Consider the following 17387-nt stretch of genomic DNA (forward strand, 5'->3'; position numbering starts at 1 on the left):
ATTGTGCTACAGCTCTATTCTTGGAGTGAATGATGCCCCACAGCTGCACTTTTTTTCCGCTTGAGGGTTGTCCAATATCCGGAATCCTGATCGAATAAGTTCCTCTTCATAGTCGACCGTGGATCCTGCGCAAGAAAGTTGGGATCGCATTGAATCTCCGAAGCATTCTTCTACCGAGTTCGCTCGCTGAGTCTGTACGCAAGCTCACGTACCTTCAATGAAGCCGAGAGACATTTTGTCGCAAACAACTTTGGCGCCATCCTTCTCGAATACTAGATCATCGGATTGGACCTCCGTATCGAAGCTGAGCTTGTACTGGAATCCGCTACATCCACCGCCTTCGACGGTGACCCGCAGCATTTCTCCGGGTTCCGCGGTTTTCTTCAGTTTGGAAACACATGAATCACTCAGCAAGAGACTGGCTGAGCCTTGGCTCTGGAACGAGACGGAAGGTGAGCTCAGACGACGGGGTAGTGGGCGAAGGAAGGAATAAGAGGAAATAATCGGAGGATTCCAGCATCTCCAGCTCGAGCTTCACCTCCTTCCGTCCCGCACCGAATAGATCACGGAAGCCTGAGCAATATGGAAGAGAACGCTTTCCCTATCTCCAAAAGTAACATTTTTATTTACAGAACTATAGGTCCGTATTTAAATGAATCACAGAGCCCATTTCACCTCAGCCACAATTTGAGTCTGAACGCGTCAACTCCATTCAAGTAGTAGCGGAACAGACGCTTGTCGCGCACAAACCCGAGGTTCTCGTAGAGTTTCAACGCCGGTCTGTTCGTTATTTCAGTCTCCAGAACGATCTCGTCGGCTTTGTTCGCTACCATCGCTCGGATAGCGGTGAGGACGAGAGTGGAAGCGATTTTCCGCTTGCGGTAGTCAGCTTCAACCGCGAGCATAGCGATGTAGCCGCGCATTTGCGGAATTTCACAGAGGGCGTCGCGTTTCTTGTGAGTGTCCAGCTTGCACACTATTGCTCCCACGCAGACGTCCCCATCCATCGCGAGGAAACAGAGTTTGGGCCAATTATGGATGAAGTAGCGATAAGTGTATATAGAGTAGGGCTCAGAGAGGTCCTTCTGGAAAAGGTCCATCATCGCCGGCATTTGGAGCTCCGATTCATACTGGATATACTTGATGCCGTTTATTTCGAAAGGCATATCGGGATAGGCGCAAGAAAACTGCTTTGGTCTGTCGAAGTCTTCAATGCTCTGGATGTCGTCGAAAGTCGTCGTTTTAAGTTTTTCCATGAGGATGGGTAGGCATTCCGCCCCCGTGGAAGCTGGCTGCTCGTCTGAAGTGGCCATGTCTACAAGCTCTGTAATGATGAATAGGCGTCGGCCTTTTCAGTTTGCGGACGGATTCCGGGAGCGGATCTTCGGGAACGACAATATCTAAGTGAGATTCTTCGAACAGAAGTCTCTGCCAGGATAGCGCGATGCCTCAACACGCTTGCGAGTGTCCTCATTCCGAGAAGAAAATTGAAAATGCAGAGTTGGGGAGCATCCCTTCCATGTATGTGGAGAGTCTCAGAGAGAGAGACGGATCCCCTCAAGCCGGATTCTAGCCGAACGGAAGTGGAGAATTCTCGAGTCGGAGCTGCTGGTACGAGGTCAACTCCTCATAAGGTCGCTCTGCGACTGGAGACAAAACCGACGGGTACTCACAGCGGAATAGTTCCTCAGATGGGTCCCAATGATTCTCGACACGACCAAGCTCCGCAACATCCCGGCACCACGAAAACGATGGGTCAACGGGTACTTTGTTGACAATCATCCCTCCGAGAGGGGGATGGTCTGCGCCATCTTGGTGCGCGGATCGCGCGTCACCGGTCTCGGGACGAGTTGGAGAATGCTCCGACCGTTACCTTCGATTGCTGATCCCTCTCCGTAGAAGATCGGGGAACTTTTTGAAGAAATCAAAGCCTTCCGGAGCAGTATTACCCCAGCGACCGTGAAGTACCCGCAGCGCCATTGTCAAGGGCGCCAAATTCAAATCTGTTCCGGTGTTCCTCGCGCGGATCAGCTGTTCGGCAAAATAAGGATAGTATACCCTCCCGTGATCCCTGAAAATGACTGTGTGAACAAACGCGAAGGTGGCAGTCATGAAACTATTCCACTTCGTAACTCGATTCACCTGGGCGAGGAAGATTGCGTCGAGGAGCTACAGCAGCCAGGTGGACCTCTCGAAAATTCGGAACATCGGGATTATCGCGCACATTGATGCCGGCAAGACAACGACCACGGAGAGGATGCTGTTCTATTCCGGTTTCAGCCCAAGCATGGGTGAAGTTCATGACGGTGACACAATCACGGACTACATGCCTCAAGAAAGAGAGCGCGGTATTACAATTACATCCGCGACAATAACGTTCCCGTGGAGAGGCCACAAAATAAATCTCATAGATACTCCAGGCCACGTCGACTTCACCGTCGAAGTTGAGAGGAGCTTACGCGTGCTCGATGGTGCAGTGACGATCCTCGATGCCTCAGCTGGAGTTGAAGCTCAAACGTTGACCGTGTGGAGACAGGCGAACAGGTACCGCATACCGAGAATCATCTACCTTAATAAAATGGACAAGCCCAGAGCGAATTTCGATTACTGTCTCGCAGACATCGAAAGTAAACTCGATTTGAAGCCCCTCATCTGCCAAATTCCCTCGATAAATCCGAAAACCAAACAGTTTTGCGGAGTCTTCGACGTCGTCAACATGACGGAACTCATATGGGACGTGAATGACAGCTCCAAAGGTTCTGAATACATAAGCGTGCCCGTGGAGAAATCCATCATGAAGGACATCGCTCTAGAGAGGCGTGCGGAGCTGATCGAGAACCTTGGGGCGTTGGACGATGCTTTCGCCGAGAAATTCATCCTCTCTAACACGGAGCCGACGAAGACCGACATCAAAGAGGCCATCCGGAAAGTCACGAGCGCGAGCACCGGGATTCCTTTATTTTGTGGGAGCTCGTACAAGAACATCGGGGTTCAACCACTATTAGACGCGATAGTCGACTACATACCGGATCCGTCCGAGTCAATTCCTGAGGAAGTGACGAAGTACTTCAAGGAGAACGACACTGTCGCTTTGGCCTTCAAAATACTCCATACGAAGCTCAAAGGACCATTGACATTCATCCGTGTATACTCGGGATCTCTGCAACCAGGGAAGAAAATCTTCATCATGAACAGAGACATATCCGAAAAATGTGGGGAGCTTCTCGAGGCCAACGCCGATGAGTATGTCCCGATAAAGAAAGCGGAGGCCGGCTGCATAGTCGCCGTGAGTGGCTTGAAAGAGACTTTCACCGGAGACACATTGGTTGGCTCGCAATCGGAAGCTTCGAGTGCCAACAACAAAGCAGAAGGGGATAGTGCTCTACTTTTCGGCATTGCACAGGTAGAGCCCGTTTTCCAATGCAGTATCGAGCCGCCATCCACCGGTCAGCAGAAGAATTTGGATCACGCCTTAGCCTGCCTCCAGCGAGAAGATCCGAGCTTGGTGGTGACCGTCCAACAAGACACGGGTCAGACAGTCATTTCTGGAATGGGATCCCTACACCTCGAAATCATTAAAGATCGAATCATTCGAGAGTTCAAGGTGGAACCCTACCTCGGTGCTCTGCAGATTGCCTACCGCGAAGCGCTGCAGACGGATTTGGACAACAAAAGCCTAACTGTGGATAAATCGCTCGGTGGATCAAAACACCATGTCGAGATCGATCTTTCGATCCGGCGAACTCTCGACGAAGGTCAGAAACCAATATTCGTAGTTGAGGCGAATGAAGAGAACGAGCTCCATCGGCTGAGGCCGTTCCACAGAAAAGCGTTAGAAAACGGCGTGAAAATGGCTCTGTGCCACGGTCCTCTCCTTGGGTTCCCGATTGTGGGCGCACAAGTGAGACTCACTCACTTCGTCACGACCTACGCAACGAGTATATCCATGATTACGGCTGCCATCTCGCAGTGTATTCACAAAGCTCTACGGCAGGCATCCTTCGAGTCGGCGATCGACCTGCTAGAACCGTTCATGCGGCTGGAAATCAGTTTGCCGGAAAATTTCGTCGGCACTGTGCTCTCAGATCTCTCGCGGCGGAGAGCGACGATAGAAAGCATCAAACAATTAGGAAGCTCACGGGTGATTAGTGCCGTATGTCCGCTGGCGGATTTGACGCATTACTCCACCGAAGTGCGAACAATAACCTCGGGTAGAGCATCGTTCACGATGGAGATCGATTCCTACCGAGTCATGAGCGCTACGGACAGGGCCGAGGCGCTCAGAAAGGCGAGCGGATTCCAGTGAACCCCCCCGTTGGTTGCCCTCGAGTACTACTCCCACCCGGGTCAACGACCGTTCAGGGAGGGGCACGAAACCCGATGTGGCTCTCTCCAATTCTCCGGTGGTACTTTCTGAGCGTTGCCGGAGGCTTGGCTACAGTTGTCATGCGGCTAGTCTGTACAGTTTTCAATAAAAGGACACCCTCTTCTGAATGGAAACATCGCTTTGTTTTCCCCCCAATCTGGTATTGGGGGCTCCTCCTGCGAATGGTCTCGATAGACCACTTCGGGTCGCCGCCATTCCAAACGGAAACGATTCTTACCATAAGCGCATTTATCTTGGTAAAAACGGGAAAGAGGCTCACGATCTGGGAGCAGTCTCGTTGATCCCCTGGGAGGAGGGGATCGATGAAATGTTTTTGACTTCCCGGGTACATAGGGATGAAGAACTACATACGTATCTCATTCAATCGTGATCCTGGTCCCCATGACCATTCGCTATTTTATTACTTGTTAATGTAAAAAAAAACACGTTGTCATTCTAGAGCTCACCGAGTAACTGAAAAAAGTATCAGTGCATGATCCGAGCTCGGAGACTTTGGGGAATCGGAGAGAAAGACTGGAAATGAGCACATCGCGCCTGCTCAGTTATTTGAGCACCCTCATTCCGCCCCATATGATCGTTTAGCCCACTTTCTGCTGTTTAGCCTGAGGAGATAGCAAGCTGTCTCTCACGCGCAGCAATGCGTGACACGTCAGATGCAGAGACAAAACAGCGACCGTACATCCAAGGAAGAACGCCGTCAGACCTGCGGGTTCCAATACCCTCATCACTTGATAAACCCAAATTCCGCGAGAGACTCCAAGGTAGAGAACCCAGACGAGATAGAAACCGAACCAGGCCAGGATTCCTGGGAGGGCTTTCCGGTTCGATGGTATTCCGTGAGAATAGAGCAGAGCCTCGCTTATCGCCGTGAAGGCGATTAACGTATGCTGAAAGAGGAGAAATGTTTCAGTTTCGAAGTTATTATAGGGAAAGGAGCCGAATCTCGGCGAGAAGTCTGATGGAGACCCTGGAAGGCTAAAAGTGTGACTCGTTCAATAATGAAGCTCTCATAAAAAGCATTATCCAGCATGAAGATGAACCCACCGAACAGTGGTTGACCCAGTTGGGATAATATGGCTCGATTTCTTTCGGGAATATCAGTTCGCGATCGACGGCGTATATTCCCCAGAAGAGGATGGTGACGAAGATGCTCGAAGGCAGCGACACCGAGCAAAAGATGTAGTCACGGACGCGGGCGAGTGACTTCGAACGAAGCAAGTTTTGCAGAACACATAGTCCGAAATAAAGTCCACTTAAATACTGAAATCGTGATGAAGACTAAGAACTCTCTCCCATCGGATGCAAGCCAAACGGATTCACAGCTCATCGGGACCCGATTTCAGTTCTTGAGCGAATTCTGATTGGAAGGTTGAGATTCGAAAACAGTAGCGTCAGTGACTCACAAGGTTCCATTGCGTGAGGTACTTCGCTTTCCCAGCATACGCGAACTCGGGATACGGCAGCGGGACATTGACTTTTGTGTGAGAGTAATATATAGTATAGGCGTAAGTCAGGAACGCGCTGATGTGTAGAAGTTTCGCTAGCTTGGGCGGCGCTTCGCTCATTTTCAGCTGTAAATGGGAGACACTCAAGTAGATATATGTGTTTGTGGAGGCCGAGGCAATCGATTCGGAGAGCGCGATTGCGCTGAGCAACAGGTGGAAGGCCTCGAGCCTGCGATGTTCGTGTGGCACCAAGCATCATTTCACCGATGGATATAGCATTCGGAAGCTGACGAAGACCCTTCAGAAGAAAAGTCATGTCTCACAGCGGACTACTTGAATTGATCTTCATTGCGATATAGAAATGGCAAGTTGGACTTGGAAACTGATCGATTATTATGCTTAAGGTGGTGCGAAAGCCAGCACGACCGCAGTACGAGGTACTTGTCTTTCATCATATGGGACTCCTGCTTGCACAAGGTGCAAATCAATGCCGTACAGCTGATTTGGGATCGCTCGATCCGTTTCTCATCATCAGCTGACTCGAGCAATAAGCATCGCGTCGAGCGCCGCGACGAATCGTATCTCGTATGCAGTCAGCTGTCAGCGGTTCTACGCGGAGGATCGAGCTCTGTTTCTCACATCCGGCTGCAGTCGCAGCTCTCTCTCGCTCTCTGCAAGGAGTCATAATCTGCACATCGTGAAAACTCTTCAGCCATGAGAACTTACAGCTGTGCTGACTGTTTCACAAGGCTCAAGCCGATTGTCACTTCGCAGAATAAGGTGCTACGCTTGCCTTCTGCTGTCCAGAATTTTCGCAGATGTATCCAGGTGCTCTCGCGCTTAGCGCGATATTTCGAAAGTCAACGGAAGCGGGAGAGCTGCTCGATATATCTGCTAGGCCGGCTTTTCATGTATTCAGAGCCGCTTCCGACGATCTGTCCCGCATTTGGTCTCGAAAACGCCCGAATAGACTGCGGGTTATGAAAGTCCACGAGAGGTACTGCGCTGATTTAGCGGCGGCGCTTGACAGCGAAAAAAAACAAGATGGCGCCCCCCTGTGAATAAGAGCGAAGATATGGCGCGACGGATGGAAGCCGGGAACTTTGAACAACTCCCCGAGCGTTACCAAGTCCTTGTTTGCAGCACGTATTCCGGGGAAAGAAACAGAGAAAGAATCGTTCTGAATCGGCGAAGGGCAGGCGGGAGACCTGATAGATTGCTTCTGTCCGCGTTCGCCTCACCTGTCCGATCACCCAGACCACATGTACATACAGATGTTGGTCCGACCGGCATAGGAACGGTCGTTTTTCCATTCTGGGTATATCGCATAGCCTTTCGCGGATCTTTTCACCGATGAGGTCCGAGCGTTCAATGAGACGGAGCTGGAGTTTACCTAGGTTTCTTCGCTTCTCTCTCTCGTGGGTTTCGATGTCCACGGAGCCTCTGACCGCTCTACCGAGGTCGAGAAGCGGCTATCGACTGTGGTGCTGCTCGTAAAATGTATCCTATGCACTCGCGAGCCAGGAGATCCAGCGAGAGACTTGTTGGCTCAGGCGGAAGGCTTCCTAGTCCCAGGATAATGTCCAAGAGACTTGATCCTTACCAACCCGAATCTCAGGCCGCCCTTTATATGTGAAGGGTTTGGCAACAATTCCGAATCCATGATAAGCATTTGACTTCCAAATCCAAGGAAATTACCATCGACAGCCAAATCAAATCGCCTCCAGGCCTCCCTCCACGTTTCTATCGAATCGTCGTTAAATTACTATGACTCTGTTCATGATTGGAGTCGCGATCCACCTCTCGGCTACACCAAACGATCTCCCTTAGCGCCGACGTTCTCAGATGTCATACACATATAGAGCGCAGGGGAGACCCAAGGAATCACCATTCTACACTGATCTGCAGCGTTGAGTCCGAACTCTTGTGCGATGACGCCTCCTCGTCTCACAAGCTCGCCCTCGATAGCGAACTCACGCGCGGCACTCCGAGCACCTTAATGACTGAAACCCCCTATCGGCTCTCGACCTTGGAAGTGAGCACAATCGTTGTGAAACACTCTTTTCAAGCGCGCCCTCTGTGGCACACAGCTCGAGTTTCTGTCCTTGTGCAGGTCAATATTTTTCTTTCAATATTGGCGAGAGCAAGCAATCAGCGCCCCTCTTCTGGCCGACCATGACGGGATGGCGGCCTTGGACCTTGAGACCTCGCGGAAGTTTGTCAGGTCGAAAGAGCCTGCCACGACCCCCGAGTGCACAACAAGGTGAAATATCTGACTTGAGTTTGGGAAAAGTCTTTGATTTGAATCCGGAATAGTCTCCGACTTGAATTTCTCGTTCCTTGAGATAGAAGAGTTTGAGAGCCCCCGCTATGCGGATAGATGTTGGAGCGCATATACCAAAGACTGTCTGAGAGTTCATGTTCAACTAGGAATCGAGACCTGGATCCACACATCATTTTCTCAAAAAAGAGCCGACTTCTTTCGTCGCATATCTTCTGGCTGTAGGCCCGACTGTTTCCTTCCCCGCGAGAATCCCCGCGGGGAACCATGCGAAATACGATCCTGGCTGCCATCGAGACTCTTTACGATTTGCCTGTCCCATGTTGATGTTGCGCGATTGGTCCACGAACCCGCGAAAACCCATCCAATATGAGAAAGTCAGTTCCCAGTCCATCCGGAGCTTGTGGACAGCATGTCTCGATTCCCCAGACGCCATAGCAATGATCAGATCATTGCCTGGACGTCTCAGGAGACAGGCGCGATACCAGTACTCTCTCGCAAAATTGAATACTTGATCAATTGAAATTATTCTTTGGCGCTTCCGAAGAGGTAGCGTCGTTCAGCATAGTGTCAGGAGGAACGGAAAAGGGACGGGATTGGGGCACACAGCGAATAGCGACTGATACGGTGAAGAAAGACTGATACCTGAAACAACGAAGCGATTCCGTATATTCCTCCCGCGTCATCGAAGTCACAACAAGCTTCGCCATGATGAGATCAGCTCACAGACCAAAGTTGACCGAGACAGAGCACGAACGACTCTTGGAGCAACGAAACCGAATCGTTGCAAAAGTGCGCGGCATCAGCTACGATCTACCGCAGAAGATTGAGCCATATGCCGACCCGCAAGTAGCTCTGCTGAATCCAGAAATGTACAACTGTCAAATGCGAATCAAAATATCACCAGGAGGGAAGCGGATGAGCCCACCGCCTTCAGCCAGGATCCAGAACGTCGATCCGCTCGAGAATTACAACGTTTGGCTAGAATTCCGCGGCTCTTCAGGACACACGGATCTCTACAGACATCCGAGAAGCCCTCAACTGGGGTGGCGTTGGATGGAAGACACGGTCAAGTTCTCTCGCCTAAAACTCTACACGCATCCCCAGGGGGACGTCCTCCACGATGGCGTCATCTTGCGAACCAGTCAATTGTACTGTATCGATATCCACATCGCGAAAGTTGCTGCAAACGGTCACATGCCGAAAGAATCTCACAGATCGTTCACATTCGTGGGACCTTGGTTCAGGCCCTTCAACGTGGGAGACTCACCCATTTAGTTTGAGACTTATCGATTAATAAAACAATAATCAATTTCAACTTCGACCCTATGCGCCCGCAGCAGCATGCACGTTCTGAGGATTGGAACCTCCAGCTCTTATACCGGTAGATATCGCGATTATCGGAGAGTCCTTTGGGAATTTCAGAAAACCGACGAAACGCCCCTGAACCCGAAGAGAACCCAGACCACTTGAGATCGAAGGTTTCTCCTGTTTAGCCCTAGGAACAATGTGATTGTCGTGAAATCGTCACCACTGCACCGCCAAGGACGTCATCCCGTTTGTATCTCCGAGACATTCTCGTCAAAAAATTCGGATACATAAATAGACCCACGCGTCTGATAAGCGGATTCCTGCAGCATCCACGAGCCTATGTAGATGACCCTGGACGATTATTATCGATACCGAGTTTCAAGTCTACATCTCTTGGTTGGAGCTCCCAAGAAAACTCAGGTCTAGAATCGCGAATATATTCAGATATGCGATCGGTGTCTCTGACTAGAAGTGTTCTGACCTCAAGGTGCTCCCATGATCCACCCGCACGAGCAAGCTTTTCAATGGAGAAAAGGCGCCAAGAGCGGGCCCAATCTCACGCAGCTGGAGGACGATATTTTTAGAATTCCATTGTCATTTATTATCAAGAGAGTGCATATATTAAAGATTTTCCACCAGCTTTCCCAGAAAGACATGCCGTGGACAGGTCTGAAAGCCGTCGGATCTCTTAAAATGCTATTAAGGCGCCGCACGCCATGAGGCAGGTTTGGGTCTGCTTGATCAGGTACCAGGTCTGGACCCGGGTCGGCTCTCCTTTGTGTTCCTCCTTGAGGCCGTGGTCGCGAAGACCACGAATGTAATCAACCAAGAAATCGTCCTAGATGAGTGAAATCACTTCTATGTCGAATTCCCGACGATCATTCCCGTCCACAAACTCGGAGAGCTCTTCTAATTTCTCCGTCCGGAAAGCCCACAGTCCACTCATGTGTGTTACAAGACGAGAGGGCCGACTGCATGGCGTTAATCTGCTCGTACGCCTTGTTCAGGAAGGATTTCTTCCCGATCATCGAAAGGACGCCATTCCCGATTTAGGCGGGGAGGAGATGCTGGGAGATCATTGAAAATTTGTGCATCGCGCAGCTGCTGCGTAGGGTGAGGGCGGGATAGCGGACGGCATTATTGAGCGTGACCTCCTTGACGAGCTTCTTTTGGAAATTCGCGAAGTCGCCCCAGGTGAAACTTGGTGCCCGATCGCCGATGGCACAGTTGTAAATTCCAATTTCCTTGGAATCTGTGGTTCCTGCTCGCCACGCAGCGAGGATCACGGTTTTTGCGACGACGTCGACCGGGATCAAGTCGGCCCTCATTTCACTTCTCGAGTAGATTGACTTGAGGAACCCGCAAGCTGTCGCACAGACCATTCCACTCGGTCCGTTGTAATTGTCCACCCACCCTGGGAAGGGTTCGGACATGGAAGCGACCACGATCGACGGTCTGACTATCGTGATCGTGAAGGGCACGGTCTCGTTGTACTTCTGGATCATGAGCTCCGTGAGGTGCTTTGTGAAGGTGTACGTATTCGGCTTCTCGGCCAGAAGCTCTTCCTGCATCTTCTCGAGACTCTTCTCGTCGAGGCACTCGACCATCTCCATGATCTTCTCACTGTCGTGCTCGCTGTCGTGGATGCGCTCTTCGATGACATCATTATCACAGTTTGCGTAGTACGCGGATATATGGACGAACACCTTGAGTTTTCCGAACGTCCTGGCCATGTCGAGTAGCTTCTTTGTGCCACACAGATTCATGTGGACCGCGTCTCGGAGCGGAGCGTCGAATCTCCGACGCTGCCGAATGCACCACGATGTCCCCTTTTTTGCGGAGGATCTGGAGGTCTTCGTCACCCACGCCAGGACGGTCTCGGGGCATGTGCATCCAGGGTCATGAGGAGAGCCTCTTCCGAATCGCACCGACCCGATTCCGCGGGTCGGTGCGATTGTGTGATAGCTCATTGAGGTTCTTCAACGTAGATATAGGGTCCCGGTGAGAAAGGTCAAGAAGAACGAACCCTCCCCGGGTTAGCCCAATCATCAGAACCCAAAGGCAGTTGTTTTGTCGCCTGGGATAGGCAGACTGGCGATCGGGGTCGAGCGTCGCTTCGAATTTCGGTGGGGGACGTTCTGAGCCGATGAGCTCATCGATCAGCAGCGGGTAGCTCCCTGTTGCGTGAATAGAGTCCCATCCTACCGGACGGCATCCGCGATGCGACTGCTCGGTCACTTTTTTACGGCCGACTGTGGGCGGACTCGAGCTGTGCAATCCCAACGCGGACGCCGGATAGAGCAATCGAGGGGGCGTCTTTCTTGTCCAGACGTAAGCGGCATTCAGGGTCCGGCCGAAGAGGTCGAGGTTCATTCTCGAGGAGAGTTTAATATTCCGAGAAGAAGATCAATCGGAGGTATCGATATTTTCCACTCGTGTGAGCTATCCTCGGGGTAGACTCGGCTCGCTGTGAGATTCATTAAATATCCGGAGGAGCTCCTCAATGCGAGGTTCGACCGATCGGGATCGCGGGAGATCCTGCGTGATATTTTGAGCATTATTGGAACAGAATTCGATTCAAACATGTATGAATTTGCGCTCAATCTGATCGAATATACAAATCACGCATAGAACTCTATCACATGCAGAGCCGCAACCTGTGCTTTGGACACGGGCAGAGACTCCCTTCCCGTCTACAAGGTGGAGCGCGGCTTCTACCTCGTGCAATACGGGAATCAGATCACCTGCTCACAATGATGGAACTTCCAAAAGAAAAGTCACCTGAAATTGCCCGAAGAGTCTCGTCGCGAGAGAGCGCAGTCGATTATCCATCACTCTCTGCTCTCGGCAGGGAAGTTATTCGTTGATCAAGCATTATCCAATGCTGCTGGCCACCGACATTCGAACATGAGAGAAATCCTGATCTTTCGAACCCTAAATCTCGGAATCGAGAGTTTGTGAACAGATCAGAGTTGAAGGAAATACCGTTTTCCGTAAGGAGCGCCATTCCCGGATCAAGAATGCTACGAGAACCGATAATCTTCGCAACGACCGTCTGTATGAGACACGCGGAGCCGGCTTACTCGACCTATCTTGTGAATTTCGCGTATGCACGTCTCGCTCGATGCCGGCGGGCGACGTGTGCAGCACTCATCACGCTCATCTATTTGTGTCCAGCCGTAATAGGTTGCATCCTACATTATTATTGCCCCGTATTGTCCTGAAAACATGGTGGAGTCTGCAGGATTAGCGGCAATCGCTTCATCGGGCACCGATCATCCCGAATGCATCCTGGCTGTGTTTCTCCATCCCGTTTCATCGGCTGAACCGCTTATACGCACCGGAGGAGCCGCTCCTGGTGGCTGATTGGGACGCCGAAGATCCTCATTAGTTTTGTAGATGGACTCGAAGCCCCGGACTTTCGTTCCTCAAATGGGTGGAGGTTTCGCGTGGAGATCACCCGTAAGCCGCGGAGACCATCAGCACCCGATCGGTATCTCCGATCAGGACTACATCAGGACCACAGAGTTCCCGATGATACCTTCTCAGAATCTAGCCTCTCTTCGAGGAGGCAGCCCGTAGCGAAAAATTCCCTACCCAATTTATCTGTGAGATGAGATATACCTAAGCAAGATGAGTCTATGAGCAATCGAATCTCTCTGCAAGCATCTCAGGCGCGGCTTCAATCATTTTTCGAATGAGGAACCAGATAAATGTTCCGGTGCTTTCATTCTGAAAGTCAATCAATGAGCGCGAGTAGTCGCGAGGGGTCGTGACCCGTGACCTCCCGAGATTTTCCGGTACTAATGCGGAAGAATAGGCTTCGGGAGGATGCGTTATCATGTTGAAGTCTGTCACATTCGGCGTAGCAGGTGGATACAAGGACAAACACATAGGAATGTTCGAACGTTCCAGCAATACCGAGTGTAAGCAACGATCTGTGAGAGGGTCGTGGGAAGTCTCCGTCGTCTATTGGCACGTTAATGAGAGCGTTCCCAGGGCCTCTGGGAAACGAGAAAGTCTTATCTGGGAGCTGGATCCTCCTCATATTCGAACGGCGGTATCAGGATGAATCAGATCGATGAGCAGCATCCGTTTCAAAGTGGGTTGATAGAACGGAGGACCAGAATCAGGGCTGGACGTCGAGACCTCGGCCACATTTTTGGGTGCTTGCTCCATCAATAATGATCAGATTTCTCATGGTGAGCATTCTACCATATGAATGGGAAAATTCTCTCCTTTCCGAGCCGATAGGTCGAGCTTCGAGGAACCTACAGGCAATACAATAAACCTCTAGAGCTCCTCAATTCAGGAGAGGTCGAGAACTCGGGTCAAATCCCTTTGATTTTTGCATGATAGTGCTCAATGTTGATTGTAACAGAGTGACGCGAATTTCCCGCGATTTTGATCGATGCGTCGTTGCAACGAGATCGGTCATCAGACGAAGCGCGGAACGTATGGCGAGCTCAAAACAACCCAATAGAAGTTCGTGTCTAGAAATCATCGCCCGTCACGAGGAGCAGGTGCCAGCACCGCGCCGGCGCCGCTCGGGAGAGGGACCGACATGATCGGTTATCTGGATTGATATTTATTTCTCGTTTCCAGCTAAAGTTCAAGCACCGAGTCCCGCGTAAGAAAGCTTCCCATAGACTCCATGATGGAATGGAATTTTTTCCTCATCGACTCTAATGGAAACGTTCCTAATCTACGTCCCTTATGCGCGGCCCGCGTAACGCGGGACTCAACTCTGGGCTAGAGCAGGGGTCCCCGAACGGGAGACAGTGTCCGAAACTCAGGCCATGGGCAATTCTTCGATGGTACACAGATGCCCGGGGGAATCGTACCATGGAGGATCAATCCATCGCTTGAGAGCGCTACCAGATCATTGTGGCTGAAAAACTCTTGATCGCATTCGGGATACGTCATGTTGAATGTTCGAACCTATGAATCAATATAGCGATGAAGCTTGCGATGTATCAGGGGGGACGCTCCACAGCCTAGCGCACCATCTGGCCGCGGCTCTTTGATCGCAGGTCCGCCTGACCGCAAGCCGGTTGGCTGCGGATTTCTTTGTTCGCGAAACTTGTTGATTTCCTGAAAGTACTTATATTCGAGTACAGAGCCCCTCGGAGTACTGCGGAGCGTATCACGTCCGACAATTGGGGTGGGTAAGCGGCGGGGACGATTGATATACACTAAGAAGGTAGGAAGAGAAACTGGAGGAAAAAACAGCTCCGACTACGGAGATGGGGAACGAAGAGATGCTTAGGCCTCGCGCCACGCCGGTCTATGTGCTATACGCTCACCGTAGCGATTTCTCGAGGTCTGGATGTGCTTCAAACGTGGGGCGACACGAACCTCTCGAAGTACATGTGCATGCGAAAGCGGCGGTAAGAGGGGAGCCTCCAGAACGCAATTCGCAATCGATTCGAACAGGTCTTGGTGTCCGGGAGAACCATCATCGCCTCGGATGCATACTCCCTACCGAGCCCAGTCAATCGAATCGAGGCCGAGATGAATCGTTGTGTCATGATGGCCATATGAATGTGTTTGATAGAACCAATTCTGAACGAACAGTGGACTTCTGGCGTTGTCAGTTCAAAAAGATTTTTTAGGTCCGCCTGCAGAGACTCATCGCGACAGGTGAAGTCAACGATGTGTCTGGTGAAACTCGGACCAGCAACTACGCCGGAGCCGCGTACCGGCGCTTACAGGGCGAGTTTGGAGTTGACCGTCCGAGCCTCTTGGAGTTCATCGATGGAAATCAGAAGATTCAAGAGAACCGAGATGTGACCTACGCTGGAGACGTAACGGGGACCTGCGGCCTAAGAGCCGCAGTCGAACGGCTGCGGCCAACGGGGTGCACCCCCCAGAAGGTTCCCCCAACGCCACTCCCCACGGATCGATTTCTGCTTGGATTCTTCGATCAATCTCCGCGCTTCAGAATCAAATGAGCAAACATTTGAGTACGGTAAGCTCCTCGAAGTCTTCCGTCCTTATTTGGGGAGGTTGTTCATGCAGAGTACCTCAGCGACAAGCAGAGAAAAACTTGATCACATCCGGGAGTAATTAGCGTACACGGGATGCGGCCACTGAATATGAGAACTGTCTCCGACACCCAGCGGCGCGTCGATGGGGTTCTGGTTGAGGCGTATTTGAGCGTGGGGGAAAGCACTGAGAATCGGAGCGGTCTTCAGGTCACAGAGCTGCATCGCGGCTCTCTTCTTCAGACCGTGGCCGAGCGGCTTCTGGTGTTTGATTAGCTAATAGACAGCGAATGAACCCCGCACCGAGATATGAAGCGGAGCTCGCCCACGATTACTTCGCTCTGGGGGCGGAGGAGTTGCCGTTAGAGTCTGACGAACGAACTCATCCGCAGAGTTTCCTGGAGGCGAGTCTTTCTCCATCTCTCTTTCTCCCAGAGACCCTTTTAATACGCGGGAGCCCTCATTGGAACATCACACAGTCGCACCAACCCTCAGACTTCAAACGAGCAGCATCTCGCCAACGGAGGAGCTCTTTGAGTCGGACGTACACTGTTCGGATTGTTCTCAACACTTCTCCAAACTTCTTCAGGCATGGAGCAATACGTCGGCGTGAGCAAGTTCTTCGCTGGGAAGACTCTTTTCGTGACTGGATGCACCGGCTTCGTCGGGAAAGTACTTCTGGAGAAAATTCTCCGCTCATGCCCCGACGTGGGTTCAATCTTCGTTCTGGCTCGTCCCAAGCGCGGAGAGACTCTGGAAGAGCGCTTTACCCAGATCTTCAGAAGTGCGCTCTTCAACCGCGTCCGGAGCGAGTTCCCGGAACTTCTCCTCAAGGTAAAGTTCGTAAACGGGGACATGCTCCAAGACCGTCTGGGCGTGAGTGACGAAGACCTCCAGACCCTCCGTAAAGAAGTGGACATCGTGGTGCATTCGGCAGCGTCGGTGAGATTCGACGCTCCGCTCCGAGACGCGGTCCACATGAATCTGTGTGGCACAAAGAAGCTACTCGACATGGCCAGGACGTTCGAAAAACTCAAGGTGTTCGTCCACATATCCACGTGCTACGCAAACTGTGATAATGATGTCATCGAAGAGCGCATCTACGACAGCGAGCACGACAGTGAGAAGATCATGGAGATGGTCGAGTGCCTCGACGAGAAGAGTCTCGAGAAGATGCAGGAAGAGCTTCTGGCCGAGAAGCCGAATACGTACACCTTCACAAAGCACCTCACGGAGCTCATGATCCAGAAGTACAACGAGACCGTGCCCTTCACGATCACGATAGTCAGACCGTCGATCGTGGTCGCTTCCATGTCCGAACCCTTCCCAGGGTGGGTGGACAATTACAACGGACCGAGTGGAATGGTCTGTGCGACAGCTTGCGGGCTCCTCAAGTCAATCTACTCGAGAAGTGAAATGAGGACCGACTTGATCCCGGTCGACATCGTCGCAAAAACCGTGATCCTCGCTGCGTGGCGAGCGGGAACCACAGATTCCAAGAAAATTGGAATCTACAACTGTGCCATCGGCGATCGGGCACCCAGTTTTACCTGGGGCGACTTCGCGAATTTCCAAAAGAAGCTCGTCAAGGAGGTCACGTTCAACAATGCCGTCCGCTATCCCGCCCTCACCCTGCGCAGCAACTGGACGATGCACAAATTGTCAATGATCTTCCAGCATTTCCTCCCCGCCTTCATTGGGGATAGCGTCCTATCGATAATCGGGAAGAAACCCTTCCTGAACAAGGTGTACGAGCAGATCAGCGCAATGCAGTCGGCCCTATCGTTCTTCACCACTCATGAGTGGACGTTCAGAACGGAGAAATTGGAAGAGCTCTCCGAGTTTCTGGACGAGAACGATCGTCGGGAGTTCGACATAGACGTGGGTTCGCTCATCTGGGACGATTTCCTGGTTGATTACGTTCGGGGTCTCCGCGACCACGTCCTCAAAGAGGAACACAAGGGGGAATCTACCCG

At 51.6% G+C, this 17387-nt stretch overlaps 6 protein-coding genes across 6 annotated transcripts in view; 3 read left to right on the top strand and 3 right to left on the bottom strand.

Annotated features, from left to right (window-relative positions):
* Positions 1-630: 630 nt before the first annotated feature.
* LOC100898456 (N-alpha-acetyltransferase 30) lies at positions 631-1785 on the bottom strand. The gene is made up of 2 exons (XM_018638325.1): positions 1674-1785; positions 631-1324 (listed from the first exon to the last, which is right to left on the bottom strand). Exon 2 carries the CDS (start codon positions 1311-1313, stop codon positions 672-674), a length of 642 nt encoding a protein of 213 aa, XP_018493841.1. The 5' UTR covers positions 1314-1324; positions 1674-1785; the 3' UTR covers positions 631-671.
* Positions 1786-2110: 325 nt separating this feature from the next.
* Positions 2111-4306, top strand: mRRF2 (mitochondrial ribosome recycling factor 2). The gene has a single exon (XM_003740324.1). The coding sequence runs from the start codon at positions 2111-2113 to the stop codon at positions 4304-4306; it is 2196 nt and encodes a 731-aa protein (XP_003740372.1).
* Positions 4307-4752: 446 nt separating this feature from the next.
* On the bottom strand, positions 4753-6445 carry LOC100898736 (androgen-dependent TFPI-regulating protein). The gene is made up of 4 exons (XM_003740325.2): positions 6329-6445; positions 5791-5958; positions 5432-5647; positions 4753-5274 (listed from the first exon to the last, which is right to left on the bottom strand). Exons 1-4 carry the CDS (start codon positions 6362-6364, stop codon positions 4966-4968), a joined length of 729 nt encoding a protein of 242 aa, XP_003740373.2. The 5' UTR covers positions 6365-6445; the 3' UTR covers positions 4753-4965.
* Positions 6446-8821: 2376 nt separating this feature from the next.
* LOC108863767 (T-box transcription factor T homolog) lies at positions 8822-9391 on the top strand. Its single transcript, XM_018638322.1, has one exon. The coding sequence runs from the start codon at positions 8822-8824 to the stop codon at positions 9389-9391; it is 570 nt and encodes a 189-aa protein (XP_018493838.1).
* Positions 9392-10262: 871 nt separating this feature from the next.
* LOC100898883 (putative fatty acyl-CoA reductase CG5065) lies at positions 10263-11317 on the bottom strand. Its single transcript, XM_018638323.2, is given in 3 exon segments — positions 10263-10358; positions 10360-11224; positions 11226-11317. Coding segments are annotated over 3 exon segments (1053 nt in total).
* A 4679-nt stretch (positions 11318-15996) lies between these two features.
* Positions 15997-17387, top strand: part of LOC100899029 (putative fatty acyl-CoA reductase CG5065) — a 1878-nt gene continuing 487 nt past the window's right edge. The window contains exon 1 of the mRNA XM_029110611.1: positions 15997-17157. Within this exon, the coding sequence (XP_028966444.1) occupies positions 16003-17157 (1155 nt within the window). The 5' untranslated portion in view covers positions 15997-16002. The remainder of the gene's footprint in view (positions 17158-17387) is intronic.

Source organism: Galendromus occidentalis, unplaced genomic scaffold, assembly GCF_000255335.2.
Source record: "Galendromus occidentalis unplaced genomic scaffold, Mocc_1.1 scf7180000076873, whole genome shotgun sequence".
Lineage (NCBI taxonomy): Eukaryota > Metazoa > Arthropoda > Arachnida > Mesostigmata > Phytoseiidae > Galendromus > Galendromus occidentalis.

Excerpts from the sequence above, each read along its gene's own strand:
- LOC100898456 (XM_018638325.1), bottom strand. The coding sequence starts at position 1,313 with ATGGCCACTTCAGACGAGCAGCCAGCTTCCACGGGGGCGGAATGCCTA.
- mRRF2 (XM_003740324.1), top strand. The coding sequence starts at position 2,111 with ATGAAACTATTCCACTTCGTAACTCGATTCACCTGGGCGAGGAAGATT.
- LOC100898736 (XM_003740325.2), bottom strand. The coding sequence starts at position 6,364 with ATGATGAGAAACGGATCGAGCGATCCCAAATCAGCT. Across the intron at positions 5,648-5,790 it reads ACCTCACGCAATGGAACCTT|TATTTAAGTGGACTTTATTT; the intron begins GTGAGTCACTGA and ends TCACGATTTCAG. Across the intron at positions 5,275-5,431 it reads ACTGGGTCAACCACTGTTCG|CATACGTTAATCGCCTTCAC; the intron begins GTGGGTTCATCT and ends CTCCTCTTTCAG.
- LOC108863767 (XM_018638322.1), top strand. The coding sequence starts at position 8,822 with ATGATGAGATCAGCTCACAGACCAAAGTTGACCGAGACAGAGCACGAA.